The 15,026-nt window shown below is 48.1% G+C and overlaps 1 protein-coding gene across 1 annotated transcript in view; it reads right to left on the bottom strand.

Moving 5' to 3' along the window:
* CHRNG (cholinergic receptor nicotinic gamma subunit) overlaps window positions 1–10,076 on the bottom strand; it is a 29,006-nt gene extending 18,930 nt beyond the window's left edge. Inside the window, 4 exon segments of the mRNA XM_081192410.1 lie at window positions 2,393–2,502; window positions 2,831–2,875; window positions 4,949–5,088; window positions 9,973–10,076. Of these exon segments, the coding sequence (XP_081048536.1) occupies window positions 2,393–2,502; window positions 2,831–2,875; window positions 4,949–5,088; window positions 9,973–10,015 (338 nt within the window). The 5' untranslated portion in view covers window positions 10,016–10,076.
* Window positions 10,077–15,026: the final 4,950 nt, after the last annotated feature.

The raw sequence follows: 15,026 nt of genomic DNA, 5'->3' as shown, positions 1-15,026 counted from the left end.
GCGAGACAGTCCGCGGGCAGATAGGGTCTCAGCCTACGTACCAGATGGAGCTGGTAAACAGCTGCCCTGGACACAGATTTGACCTGTGCCTCCATGGACAGCTGTGAGTCCAAAATGACTCCCAGGCTGCGCACCTGGTCCTTCAGGGGCACAGTTACCCCATTCAGGACCAGGGAATCCTCCACACCTGCCCGCCTCCTGTCCCCCAAAAACAGTACTTCTGTCTTGTCAGGATTCAACCTCAATCTGTTAGCCGCCATCCATCCTCCAACCGCCTCCAGACACTCACACAGGACCTTCACCGCCTTCACTGGTTCTGATTTAAAAGAGAGGTAGAGCTGGGTGTCATCCGCATACTGATGAACACCCAGCCCAAACCTCCGGATGATCTCTCCCAGCGGCTTCATATAGATGTTAAAAAGCATGGGGGAGAGGACAGAACCCTGAGGCACCCCACAAGTGAGGGCCCAAGGGTCTGAACACTCATCCCCCACCACCACTTTCTGAACACGGCCCAGGAGGAAGGAGCGGAACCACTGTATGACAGTGTCCCCAGCTCCCAGCCCCTCAAGACGGTCCAGAAGGATGCTATGGTCGATGGTATCAAACGCCGCTGAGAGATCCAGCAGAACTAGGAAACAGCTCTCACCTTTGTCCCTAGCCCGCCGGAGATCATCAACCAGTGCGACCAAGGCAGTTTCAGTCCCATGATGAGGCCTGAATCCCGACTGGAAGGGACTGGAATCCCGACTGGAAGGGAGAGCCAGGATCCCTTTCCTCACCCTCTTGCAGCAGAGCTCTCCTGCCATTTGGGACCCGAGGGCTGCAGTGAAGGTTGGTCACCCTTGAGAGGGATGCTTGGCAGAGGTGGGCATGGTCAACACAAGCACATTCAAGCAGGCAGGCAGGCACACACACACACATAGAAGACTCTCCTCTCCTGCCCCAGCACTGCTATGGAGCAAGGAAACACTTTCCCCCCTCTGCTCTGCACCTGCGCTGAGATAGGAGGAGATGCTCCTCTTGTATTCATTGCTAAAGAGTGAGAAAACAGTGTTTTCATCTTCTCCGTACCAGCGCTGAGATAGGAGATGTTCCTCTTCGGCCCCAGTGCTGCTGTGGGGAGGCAACTCGGCATATTTTTTCCTTCCCTATCCTAGCGCTGGTCTCAGAGGAGAGCAGCCTCACCTCCTAGCTAAGAGCTGCCACAGAGTGGGGAAATAGAGGTGGGGGGGGAGCCCTCTTCTTATCTTGGAAAAGGGCCTCTTCTACCCTCTGCTATGGGGCCTTGTGATTCCTTTCTTTTTCCTGACTTTCTAAGACCATCTAAGACCCTTCTGGCAGTCTATAGTCAAATGAATGGGGTTGTCTCTGATCTCAGCACTAAGTGCCACAGCGCTAAGATCAGAGATAAGATTATCTCCAGTCATCGTTGTGTGGTGCTTAGTGCCAAGATCAGTGTACTTAGATCAGATGTGACAGCTCTCGGCACCCAATGTCATATGGCATCTGCCTGGTAACAGACAGGTGGGCATAGTTTGCCCCAAAAGCCCTTGTGGGCCAAATCCAGAGGTTTTCAGGACCTAAAATATGCTCCAGGGCTGGAGGTTCCCCACCAGTATTATTACAGTAGTACCTCGGGTTACATACGCTTCAGGTTACAGACTCCACTAACCCAGAAATATTACCTTGGGTTAAGAACTTTGCTTCAGGATGAGAACAGAAATTGTGCAGCGGCAGTGCAGTGGCAGCAGGAGACCCCATTAGCTAAAGTGGGGCTTCAGGTTAAGAACAGTTTCAGGTTAAGAACAGACCTCCAGAACGAATTAAGTACCGTATGTAACCAGAGGTACCACTGTAAAAGGAACTTCTATGAGGAAGGACATTGCTAGCTCATATAATGCAATCTTAAATGCTGCTTGTAAGCTCTGTTTTAATTGTTCTTCCTGCTAATTAGTTCATGAGGGAGGGCTCAGTCGGTAGAGTCTGACACTCTTAATCTCAGGTTTGTGGGTTCAAGCCCCATGTTCGGCAAAAGATTCATGCATTGCCAGTGGTTGGACTAGACTAGATGATCCCTGTGGTCACTTCCAACTTTTCAATTTTACGATTCTTTGAACTAGAGAAAGACGATGCCTCCTTCTGGGTGAAGGCTACTCTTCCCCCCCAAAACTCAGCAATTTCTCTGGGAACTAATTCCTGGAAGGAGCCCAGGAGGACCCCATGAAGATCAAGTAAGCTACCTGGCTACAAGGAGACATGCTAGGTCACATCTCCTATCTACAGAAGGGGAATCCCAAGTTCACCTGCAGCCAGCTGGCAGATGAGCTGGAGGAGGAAGAGGAGGAGGAGGAGGAAGAGGAGGAAGAGAACAACCCTTTAGGATACTGACTTGTTCTCCAGGACAATGTCTGGCAGCCACACCATGGTGGAGGGGATTCGTAAACACTTGATGTTGTCATAATCAGCCGCATCCCACTGCAGGCGGTAATCGTGCCATTTCTGCCAACAAAGAAATCAGTTAATCACACTGTCCGGCCTGGTGGATATTTTGCAATGGAACATGTTACTGCCTTGAAATGGTGAGGCTGACTTCCTTCCTGGTAAATTTGAATCCAGGGTAAATTTCAACTAGAGGCACAACCTGAGTTTCCAAACCCAGAATCCAGGATGCTAGGAAAATCATCAGTGCCCCAGGATTTGTCTCCCACCCCCCTAAAAATTAAGTTACTAGCCCTTAAGACTTCCAGGGTAGGAAAGGCGGAGTTAAAGGGTCCATAATTTGCAACACATAAAAGATAACAGGTGAAGCTTGGGCTGCTTCTCTTACCAGTTCTACCCAAACGTTGGTTGTGAGAGCCTCATCCCTCTCATTCTGGAAAAAGAGAGAAGACAGCATTAGAATGTAAGAGGAACCCTGTGGCTGGATCAGGTCCATCTAGTGCAGGATCCTGTTCTCCCCGTGGCCAAGCAGATCCCTGTGTGAAACCCACAAGCAGGATCTGAGCCCTCTGTCCCTTTCTAAAGTCATCTAGGTCGTGCCTTGGAGCCTTATCCTCCATCAATCCTCCTTTGAAAACCCTCTAAGGCAGTGTTTCCCAAACTTGGGTCTCCAGCTGTTTTTGGACTACAGTTCCCATCATCCCGGACCGCTGGCCCTGCTAGCTAGGGATGATGGGTGTTGTAGTCCAAAAACAGCTGGACTCCCAAGTTAGGGAAACACCGATCTAAGGTCTTATCCACACTTAACTTTTGCCCTGCTCTTTCCAGGCACAGGTCCATGCTTAAAAGTTCCACACTTGTCTTTTTGCTCCAGGAAAACCCGCTCTTTAATGCTAATTCAGTTTTTCTGTCAATTGCCATTTGCTCCGATTGAGCTTCAAAGAGCAGGTTTCCACAGAGAAAGCTCTGGAAGGGGAGGGGAATGATGCTCATACACAGAACTTTAAAGAGTGGGCCGTGCCTGGAAAGAGCAGAGAAAAGGTGAGTGTTGTTGCATAACCCTCTGGTTATGTAAACTTCACATTACGAAAGTGGCAAACCCGAAAGTATCGGACTGGGTTTTGCTGCACACATGCACAGAAGCAGTTTACCACCCTGTGCATGTGCAGGACAGTGATCCACAGGTTGTGGAAACCTCGGGATCCGGCTGGACCTCCGGAACAGATCCCATTTGCAACTGGAGGTACCACTGTATTATATTTGTACCCCACCCATCTAACTGCGTTGCTGCAGCCACTCTGGGTGGTTTTCGACAGATATATAAACAGCATAAAACATAAAAAAAAAACTTCCTGATACAGGGCTGCCTTCAGATGTCTTCTAAAAGTTGTGTAGTTCTTTATCTCCTTGATATCCACAGGGAGGGCGTTCCACAAGGCGGGCGCCACTACTGAGAAGGCCCTCTGCCTGGTTCCTTGTAACCTCACTTCTCGCAATGAGGGAACCACCAGAAGGCCCTCGGAGTTGGACCTAAGTGTCTAGGCTGAATGATGGAGGTGGAGACACCCTCACAGTTGGACAACTGTAACATTGATCCAGTCTTGCTACAACTTACCCCGAACTTCTATAAGCTACACCTTTTGACAGCAAACAGGGGACTGTAGAGGCAGTCTCTGTCATCTTTGCATCCTGGCCTTTAGTGAGATTACTTCAGTGGAAATAAGCAGGGAAATAAGACCAGGATGGCTTCAAACCACCCTGTGACCCTCGGATGAAGGGCAGTATGTAAGTTTAATAAAATAAAATAAATAAATAAGGGTGCCAGTTGGCTTGTACCCATGACGACATCCTCAAGGCACCGCCACTTTTGCGACTGTTTATAAACGTTTCCCTCCTTTCATTTTTGAAAACAAGGCTAAGGTTGAATGTACAAGCCGATAAATGTACATTGGGTGCTTTGAGCAATAAAAATGATGGAGAACATACTTAAAGCTAAAAGGAGAGGCAAGACTGGAGGCTGATGCTACATTCAGCTTGATATAATGTGTGTTCGCTGTGCAAGTCGGGAAGCCAGGCTCACATCATGTGTGAAGAGCCTGCTGTGATTTTTTAAATGATATATCTGTCTTGAGCCTTAAATCTCCACCTGCTATTGGAGCTTGCTGCAGATGCATTCGTGCTTCCTTTAGGAACTAGAAGATGCAGCCTTGCTAGCGAGCAACATAATTCTGAAATGTAAATTTTAGGTATGAGATGTTAAGAACGTAAGAAATGCCAAAATCCGGCATGTACCTCTTGCTTTCCATTCTACATGACAGTCGTAGGGCCCTCTGCAGTGACCCCAAGAATCAGTCATATGCCCTAAATAGTCATCAATATCCCTCTCCTCCATGAATTTAATCTTTTAAAGCCATCACTGTGTCCTGTGGAAGGGAGTTCCATAGTTTAACTATATGTTGCATGGGGGAGAGGAAATAAAGCCTTTATTCCTTCCTTCCTTCCTCACCAGTGTGATGAGATTGGTGAGGGTTAGCTTGACCGAAACGTCAACAATGTCCCTCTCGTCCTTGGCTGGGCGGAATTTGCGGTCATAGTTGGCCATCAGGTCATTGAGAAGCTTCTCCTCCTGGTTTCGGCTCAGGACCACTGGAGAAAGACAATGAAGAAGCAACTCTTTGTTATGTACGGAGAGCCAAAGGTGCCTTGGAAAGCCACTTCCGCCCTTTGGAGGAGGTGGAGTTGCAGGCTTCACGGCCCCACCACGCATGCGGCGGCTGGAACCCAGTCCCCACGCGACTGGAGGGATTCCCGGCCACATGACCTCCTGGCCAGCCAATCAGCTGGCTCTGGGGGTGTGGCCTGCCTTATTTAAAGCAGAAGCAGCCAGGGATCTCCCTCTTTGCTGCTTACCAGCTCTTCCTGCTTTCCCCACCCTCCCGCCCTATAAGGTTTTCGTTCTTTGACCTTGCTATGGACCTCGGTTGGTCGCCGTTGAGAGATCTGGTAGGAATTTTTCCACTTGGCAAATTGGCACCAGCCACTTGGTTTCCACCTACCTTGTAGCAAATCGTCACAACTTTCTGGGTATTGGCGGTTAGGCATTGGTATTGCACTGTAGATGGAAGAGGGGAGGTAACGCCATCACCTGCCCCACATATTGAAGGGTAGTCCGGTAAAGGATTTCGGGGGGCGTGGCCCTGCCTGAAGCCTAGGGGGGTGAGGACCTAAGGCACGCCCCCTATCAGTGACCCCAGGGGAGTTCCTAGTTGATGTGCATCAGCAGGACTCCCCCTACTGCTGGTTAACCCTTCCCGGACTTCTAGCAGACGGGTTGAAGTCGGATATAGTCGGTTAGGACCAATGCCTAAGCCAATACCGCTCATCACATGTAACCAATAAATGTTGTGGCCTTATTTAGCCCATTAAACTTAATAATTGTGTCATGTGTCTTTATTTCCACTGTGGGGGGGGGGACTCACCACACAAAAGGAGGGTTTCGAGGAAGCATTTGAAGGGAAGGAGGTGGCATCACACAGGTGTTAGGGAAAGTGGGGGAGCAGCAAGCAAGAAAGTGGGGGGGGGGTCCTTGCAAGGGGAGCAGGAGGCCTGAGGATGGCGGAGCCTGAGGACAAAGACCCCAGGCAGAGATGTGTCAGGATATGAGAGCAGAGAAATAAAGGGGACAAGGGCCCTGGAGATAAGGAGAAGGAGCTTGTGCTGGATTTTGGTGTGGACAGGTTAAGGAGGGGCGTCAGAGTAATGAGAGGAGTGAATGACAGCTAAATGATGGGTAGCTGTGAGGGGAACCAGGTGGGACAATGGGAGACTTGAGAGCGGAAGGTTATAGTGGACAAGGCAAGAGAAGACCAGGTGTGGACCAGACAGTTGCCACAGGGTGCAGGGCTGGCTGTGTGGCGCACCCAGCTCTGTCCTCCAACATCTCATGGCTGTTCCCCGACATCAGGCATCTACTGAATGTGGCGGCTGCCTCACTCGACCCAACAGTAGGGCTGGCTCTGGGAATGAATTGTGTCCTAAGTGAGGAAAATCACCTTCTTTTGTTTCTGCAGTGCTTACTGCCGTTCAATCTCATCAGGAAACGTCTGAGGAGGAACAGACAAATCTGAAAATTCTGGTTTCTCTCAGTTTCTCATTTTTCTAATTTCAGTTCTCTGCATTTCTTCATCAGCATTCTTTTTTTAAAAAAACAACAACCCTAAACCAGCATTTTAATGTAAATTCCTCCTAATATACACACTTCTGCATGTGATGTTACCTAATTATTGCATTGCAGGGATTGGATGATACTTGGTACCCCTTTCAACTCTACAATTCAATTCAACTCTACAATTCAATTCATTTTTATTTTATTTTTTGCAAATAATTTCCCATCATATAATGCATTTTTGGATGGTGATATATGTATTGCCATGCACGCCATACCCTGTTTATTACATGCTTTTTTTTGTAAACGTTGCTTGAATGGCAAATTGCATTGCAAAATTTGGAGAAGTGTGGATTCTGAAAGATGCCCGTGTTTCGGTTTGCATCTTCTTTCAGAAAGTGCGGGTTAGATGGTAAAGGTAAAGGGACCCCTGACCATTAGGTCCAGTCGTGACCGACTCTGGGGTCGCGGCACTCATCTCGCTTTACTGGCCGAGGGAGCCGGCGTACAGCTTCCAGGTCATGTGGCCAGCATGACTAAGCCACTTCTGGCGAACCAGAGCAGCGCACAGAAACACCATTTGCCTTCCCGCCGGAGCGGTACCTATTTATCTACTTGCACTTTGACGTGCTTTCAAACTGCTAGGTTGGCAGGAGCTGAGACCGAGCAACGGGAGCTCACCCCGTTGTGGGGATTCGAACCGCCGACCTGCTGATCGGCAAGCCCTAGGTTCTGTGGTTTAACCCACAGTGCCACCCGCATGCCCCTGGGTTAGATGAGTTCACCTTTAAATGCAAAGCAAATTGAATTTCTAGAGACTGGCAGACTTCTCCCTTTTTACTTCCACCACACCCAGCATACTTGCATACACCTTTATCACGTTCCACCTTTATCATCCCCTGCCTCCCTAAGCGAAAACCCGCCCCCTGCACAAATCCAAACTTACTCCCATCCCTGGGCTGAATGGGAATTTAATGAGGCAGGTGGAGGGCATTCCATAAATAATAATGGATTAATATTAAAGCCCCCTCAGCTCCACCTGCCATCTATCCCTGTCTAGTCTAGTCCACAGATGGTTACCTTGCTAACTATTTTTTAATCCCGTACATTATCAAATTATTAGCCCACGATAACTGCCCAACAAAATCTAAAAGGGAAGTGTGTGGGAGAAGTGCTGGCAAATTGCCTTCATTAGGGTAATTGCAGCTGCCTACTGAGGAGTTTATAGAGCCAGGCGGGGTTGAGAGGCTGAGTGGGCGGCTCCAAGGGGAGAGTGAACTTTGGAAAACTCTTAATGTGACTGTCGGCTGGCACTTGCCACCCCCGCGCTTGCTAATGGACATGGCCAGCAGCTGCTCTCCCTCAAACAGGACTCTCCATCCACAATGACTTTGAGGGAGGAAGGCAAACTTCACAACCTTTCCTCTGAGGGGACTTGCTCCTACCTAGGATATTTTAGGACCTGTCTATGCTGCAGCGGTTGAATAGTCATTCCCTTGCCATAATTGGATGGTTCTGGACTCAGGAAGGGAGGAGAAAGACCTCCCTTTTATCAGGGTCTTGCAAGGGGAAATCCCAACTTTGGGACTTCAAAGCACCTCGCACCTCGTTCCATTGTGATGTCAGGTGGCTGATCAATAGGAAGCCCAAGTTTGGCCCAGTTAAGTCATCCCTCCTGAGATTTCCAGCTGCTGCAAATGGTGGCGTTCTCTGGCTCCTTGCTCCCAAGTCTGGTCTTGCTGCCTTGCTGTGATGTTCCTTGCCCAACCTCCCTGGGATCTTGACCTTGGACTCGTGCCTGACTTTGTCTCTGGATTCTGCTTGGGCTTAGGCTGGTTCTCTGTTTGGATCGTGTTGCCTCTGCAACCTGGCCCTCATTGGTGAGCACTTTGGTGAAGGCATAGGTCTCCTGCCACCCTCGTCCCTGAGGGCACCCCTGGAGCATGGCATTGCTGGGGGTTGGTCTAGATGACCCACAGGTCCCTTCCAACTCCACAATTCTGTGATTGTGTCGCTGAAACAGAATACATCGCAGGACCTCATAAAAACTCATGCAGTGAGTCGGAGGACCAAGACAGAGGTGTGTGGCAGGAGGCAAACTTGTATGCTTCTTCACCTGTGTGTCTGCCCCATCCCTGTGTGGTTGTGCAGTGGGACCTGGAAGTCCAGGGTTCAAATTCCTACTCAGCCAGGAAGTTCACTGGATTGCCTTGAGACTCTTTGCCTAACCGACCACAAAGGGTTGTTGTAAAGATAACTCGGAAGGTGGAGACAATATGATTTTATACTGTGTTTTTGTATAATGTTGGAAGCCACCCAGAGAGGCTGGGGCAACCTAGCTGGCTGGGCAGAGTATACGTAATTAATTGTTATGTTATAAATAAATATTTCATCATCTAAAAGTGCTATATAAATGCAATTTTGCACTCTCTCTCTCTCTCTCTCTCTCTGTGTGTGGTAAAGCTAAAGGTAAAGGGACCCCTGACCATTAGGTCCAGTCGCAGACGACTCTGGGGTTGCGGCGCTCATCTCGCTTTACTGGCCGACGGAGCCGGCGTACAGCTTCTGGGTCATGTGGCCAGCATGACTAAGCCGCTTCTGGCGAACCAGAGCAGCGCACGGAAACGCCGTTTACCTTCCCACCGGAGTGGTACCTATTTATCTACTTGCACTGCGGGCTTTTGAACTGCTAGGTGGGCAGGAGCAGGGACTGAGCAACGGGAGCTCACCCCTTTGCAGGGATTCGAACCGCCAACCTTCTGATCGGCAAGCCCTAGGCTCTGTGGTTTAACGCACAGTGTGGTAGGAGCAGCTTAAAACTGAAAGGGACAAAGGTGTTGTAAATCCTCCTTAGGTGCCACTTATCTGTTTTCCGGTTTCATATCTCTCTCTCTCTCTCTCTCTCTCTCTCTCTCTCTATCATCTATCATCTCCAATCCATGAAATTTTGTGCCTAGTTCCCCACAACTGCATTGTGTCCATGACAAATCCTTCTGACATCCCATTTGTTTTGCCCCACAGAAGGAGGCTACAGAGGGGAGGATGGGGTCTGCCCATCCCTTGCCTGCTCATGAGTGTTAGGGGCAGAGAATCCGCTTTGCATTAAGACGGTCCCAGAATTAGCCCCCACCTGCACTTCCAGGTTTTGCTGGGGCCGTCCCCTGCCTGAAACCATGGAGACCCACTGCCCAGCTGTGTAGACCATTCCCAACCATCTGACTCCCCATAAGAGTTTCCTGCTTTCGCATTTCATCTCAGTTCCAAGCAATTCCTCCCCTTTCACCGCTCCCAAGGAATAGCTTCCAAGTTCTGTTTTAGCGCATCAATCAGAGCCCCGGAGTTCCACCTGGACTGAGCCTCCTTACCTGTGAGGAAGGTGAAGGCGAGGACCAGGCTAGGCCAACCCATGCCAGTGGCGCAGATCGGTCTTCTTTCCTAACCCCAAGCAGCAGTGTGTGTGTGTGTGTGTGTCTGGGAGGGTCTGGAGGGCTATTTTGAGCTGAAACCCACCTCTCCCATCCTCCTCCTCCCCCCTAACCCCCCACCCTCCTTTTCAGCCACTTGGCAGACCAGCTGTCCCACGAGTGCTTGCATTGTCAGCTGTTTCCTTGATGGTGATGGATGACTGCCTTTGGAAAAACAGAGTGGAGAAGGTGAGGCTGGGGGGGGGGACTGGCTGTCCCTGCCAACCCCCTTGGGCATGCAAGCCGAACTGAGCCATTGAGCACAGTCATCTCTTCCCAATGGGGCTGGGGGAGAGTTGCAGCAAGGAGACAGTGCCAGGAACATGTCTGTGCTGAGGGCATTGTGTGACCAGGGAAGCGGTCAGGGCCCCTATTTATAGGAACAAAGAAGACGACCAGCCTCCGGCAGCAGAATTTCCGAGAAATTTCTGCCCACTTCAGAGGGGCTTCATACCAAAAGATTGCAGGGAACAGAGGCTTGCCTATAGAGGTGAGATGAGAGAAGCCTTTTTCTCCATAGATGATCAAAGAGAAGGACTTATACCTTGCATGATAGGAACTCCTCAGATTAGCTGAGGACACCTTCCACCCCGTCTATTCTACCTGAGTATAAGGATGGAGGGAAAATTCAATTTTGTTTGTGTTTTAATGAGAAACTACCGGACGCGGGTGGCGCTGTGGGTTAAACCACAGAGCCTAGGACTTGCCGATCAGAAGGTCAGCAGTTTGAATCCCCGTGACGGGGTGAGCTCCCGTTGCTCGGTCCCTGCTCCTGCCAACCTAGCAGTTCGAAAGCACGTCAAAGTGCAAGTAGATAAATAGGTACCCCTCCGGCGGGAAGGTAAAAGGTGTTTCTGTGCACTGCTCTGGTTCGCCAGAAGCGTCTTAGTCATGCTGGCCACATGGCCCGGAAGCTGTACTCCCTTGGCCAGTAAAGCGAGATGAGCGTCGCAACCCCAGAGTCGGCCACGACTGGACCTAATGGCCAGGGGTCCCTTTACCTTTACCTTTACCTGATTCACCCTTCTTGAAACACAAGCTATCCTTTGGAATTCACACATCTCTGAATTTTTGCAGTACGGTTCTCCAACTAAACAGTAGGTCGACAGGTGCATATATTAGGGAGAGATTTGCATAAAATGCATAGTAAGGTACAAAGAGGAGTTGTACCAGGGGAAATTGCTGCAGAAATGTAGATGACTGAATTCTGGACTGGAAAGGGGATGGACGGACAGAATAAGGGAACTGAAATTGACAGATTCATCCACCCTTATCTGAGTGCCATATCCTGCCAACAGGAAACGCCGAGAAATGTGCTTGCCAGTTGTTTCAGTGTTTATCATTATTTAATTTCTGGGGAAAGCGGAGAGTAGAATTCAAACTGGCCTGGCATGTATTCGCTCAAGTTCTTTGTATTAGAAGCCTGACCCCTAATCTTGGACATTTGGAGATTGGAGCTGCCCGATGGAAGCCACTCTGCATGTGTTCAGTGTGTGGTACAAGCAGCCTCGCGCTTCTGACCCTGGTGGCAAAAATACCACCCAGCCTAGGATTTTATTTTTTTTACCCCTGGGGGAGGGGGAAGGTCCCTGGAGGCTCTGCTAGGCCTCCTATAAACAGTACAGTCCTTCTTCCACCCTCCCGGAAACTTCAGATTTTGCCAGCAGTAGCCCCCCTGTTTGGTGTGGGGCCTGTTTTATATGCTTTTATAATGCCTTTTTATTGGCTTTAGGCTTTATTATTCTTTAATGGTGCTTTAAAAAGAAAGAAAAAGAAAGAAAGCATTGTATGCCTCTCAGGAAAAAAAATAATTAAGCAGTTTATAAATGCTTTTAAATAAATAAATTTTGTTTTTAAAATTCATTTTTTATTCGATTTTACAAAAATGAGTTTATAACAGTACCATTTACATATCCATATAAAGAGATTTCTCTGAATCTTGTGACTTCCCCCCGTCCCTACCATGTCCTAATGTAAACATTTCCAACTACATATTATTTCCTAATCTATCTTTTGTATTCATCCAAATTATCTATAATACCTGTTACATTACAAGTGATATTAAAACCCTGCTAATGTTTAAACTACTTCTCTATAAGTTTTATAATTGAGTTCAGTATCAGGAGTATATATGATGATAATTATATTAATCCTCTTGTATCTTATAGTGTGGTGGTTTGTTTGATTTTTCTGTTATTTGTTTGTTTGATTGTATGTTTGTTTGTTTTTTCTTAAATGTATTGATTTTAAATTAATAAAGATATATTTAAAAAATAATTTAAAAACACTGCTAATGTTTTCATCTGCTTACAGTGGTCTCCTAAATAAATTATAAAAAAATCCCATTCCTTTTAAAACTTTTTGTGCTCCCAGTCAGCTTTGCCATTTTGGCGCAGTCCATCAGCTTAGTTTGCTGTTCCTCTCTGGTAGGGACTCCTCCTTCTTTCCAATTAAATAAATAAATTTCTATCATTTCTATCGAGAAGCTGAGGGGATCAGTGAGCGCAACCACAATACACCCCCCCCCGACTGAACCAGTCACTGAAGGGAGCAGGAATCCTCCGCAGCTTGATGTCTTCTCTTCACGCCTGCCCTTTGATCCCAGTCACTCCCAACAAGATCCTGGGCCCCCCTCAGGCCACAGCTGTTGGTGGTCCACATTCCTGGAGCCTCAGCTGCCACCTGTGAAATGGGATCTGTGCCCCAGAGAAAGGCACTTCCTCCAAGGCCATGTCTCCTTTGCCCACCGCAGCCTGACCCCCTAACCTCCTTTCTCCACACAACAGCCGGCAGCAGACGCGGCAGGGCCTGGGGGTTAAAAATAAGCCCCCAGGCATGACTTGGCTCAGTCCAGAGGTCGCTTCAGGAGGCCACTTCTGTTGCTTTGCGGCAACTTTGAGACCCGTTTTGGATGAAGATTCAGGGCACACAGCACAGAGTGAATTGAGGCTGTGATTTATTCTAGCCTAAGTATTTTTGTCAGGAATGTTCATTTCAAGGTGGATGAGGGCAGGTGTAAATCTAATCAAGTTTTAATGTGCTTGGAGCAATCACCATTGTGCTTAACTGCTGCTGGAGAGAAGGAATCTCTCTTCCAACTCTCTCCCTCCAACAGTGTTGGGCCTTTTGTACGGTTATTTTTAATGCAATGCTTCCAAATGCACAAACCTCCATTTTGCCCATTGTGAAATATGATCATCCCTGTCTGAATCTGAAATTGCTTCTATACATGGTAGTTTTGAGATACAGGAAATCAGGGACTGCCCTCCTACTTAATGCTTATATTTATCTGAGACGGTCGTACAAACAATTATTAAGGAGAAAGAAACTGGAAGCTGAAAGAGCCGCATGGCACAGGTTGGTTAAGGCATCGCACGAGAAAGATACTACTTGCTTTTGGCGAACCATATCTGGTCTACTGGACCAGGAGCGTACTAATTCCATCTGTACAGTGGAACCAATGGAGTGGTTGCGCCATTTTCAATCTTTGTTCTATGACCAGGAAGCCCAACATTACAAACTATGCATTCAACTGGAGGACCTACCTCATTGGCCAGCAGTAACTGCGAAGGAAGTTGAGAATTTAATCGCACAATTAAAGAACAACAAGGCCCCAGGGAATGATTACATCCCTGCCGAACTTCTGAAGTCCAACATTGGCTGGTGGGCCCCCCTGCTGGCGTCTTTATTTTCTTGGATCGACTCAACGGGTTTACTCCCAGATGGTTGGACTGAGGCAATAATTATCCCAATCTATAAAAAAGGACCCATGACAGATCCGGCGAGTTATAGACCAATCAGCCTTCTGCCTATACCCAGCAAACTATATGCCAAACATCTTTATACCAAGCTAACTAGCTGGCTGGAAACCGAAGCTATTCTAGCGGAAGAGCAAGCGGGTTTCAGGCAAGGCAGATCCACCATAGACCATTGCTTCACCCTAGCCTATTTAATTGACAAATATGCCAAAAAATCCCGTGGGGTGTTATATGCAGCCTTTATCGATCTAAAGGCTGCTTTCGATTCAATTCCACGTGTAAGACTCTGGGACAAATTGAGCACCTCTAGCATAGACAAAAGACTATTATTTCTGATCAGCTGTTTATACAAAGACACGGTGCTGCATGTAAGAACTTCGTTAAATGGCCATCTTATAGGACCAGTTCCTGTCAGTAAGGGGGTCAAGCAAGGTTGCATCCTGGCCCCAGTTCTATTCAACATCTACATCAATGATATGGTTAACTGTTTGTCATCTCCGGACTTCCACGCCCCCAAACTGGCTGACAAAGCAATATCAGTGCTTTTGTACGCTGACGATGCGATACTCCTATCTCGAACAAGAATAGGTTTAAATAGGCTCATAGGTGAATTCTCAGCATACTGTAGAAGAGAGCAACTTGCAATAAACTATCAGAAAACCAAAATCATGGTTTTTGCAAGGAAACACAGACAGTACAGCTGGAGGATGGATAACCAGACAATTGAACAAGTCAAAGCCTTCAAATATCTGGGTATCGTTTTCCAGTCGACCGGGTCCTGGGATGTCCATCAAAAATGTGCCAAAGAAAAAGCTGCTCAAAGCATCAAGATGCTGTCCCGCTTCTTCTATACGAAGGGGGGCAGATACATCCCAGCAGCCCTTGAAGTTTTTCAAGCAAAACCTCTGGCGCAGTTACTGTACGGGGCGCAAATCTGGACGGGGATCCATTGCTCCAGTCTCGAAACTGTCCAGTCCAAATTTCTAAGGCAGATACTCGGTGTCCCCTCCTGTGTTCCAAACGCAGCATTACGACTCGAGGCCTGCCTTCCATCTGTGGAAACTCGGACCTGGCAGAGAACATTTAATTATTGGCTTCGTCTTAATCTGAATCCTCCTGGTCTACTGCCGCTAGTAATGCAAGACCCTCACAAAAGCAAGTGGTTTAAAACTGTGCATCAAAAACTCCTTACATGCG

Source organism: Podarcis bocagei (assembly GCF_964188305.1).
Source record: "Podarcis bocagei genome assembly, chromosome: 4".
In the NCBI taxonomy this organism is placed as follows: domain Eukaryota; kingdom Metazoa; phylum Chordata; class Lepidosauria; order Squamata; family Lacertidae; genus Podarcis; species Podarcis bocagei.
This window is presented reverse-complemented; position numbering and strand designations above follow the sequence as displayed.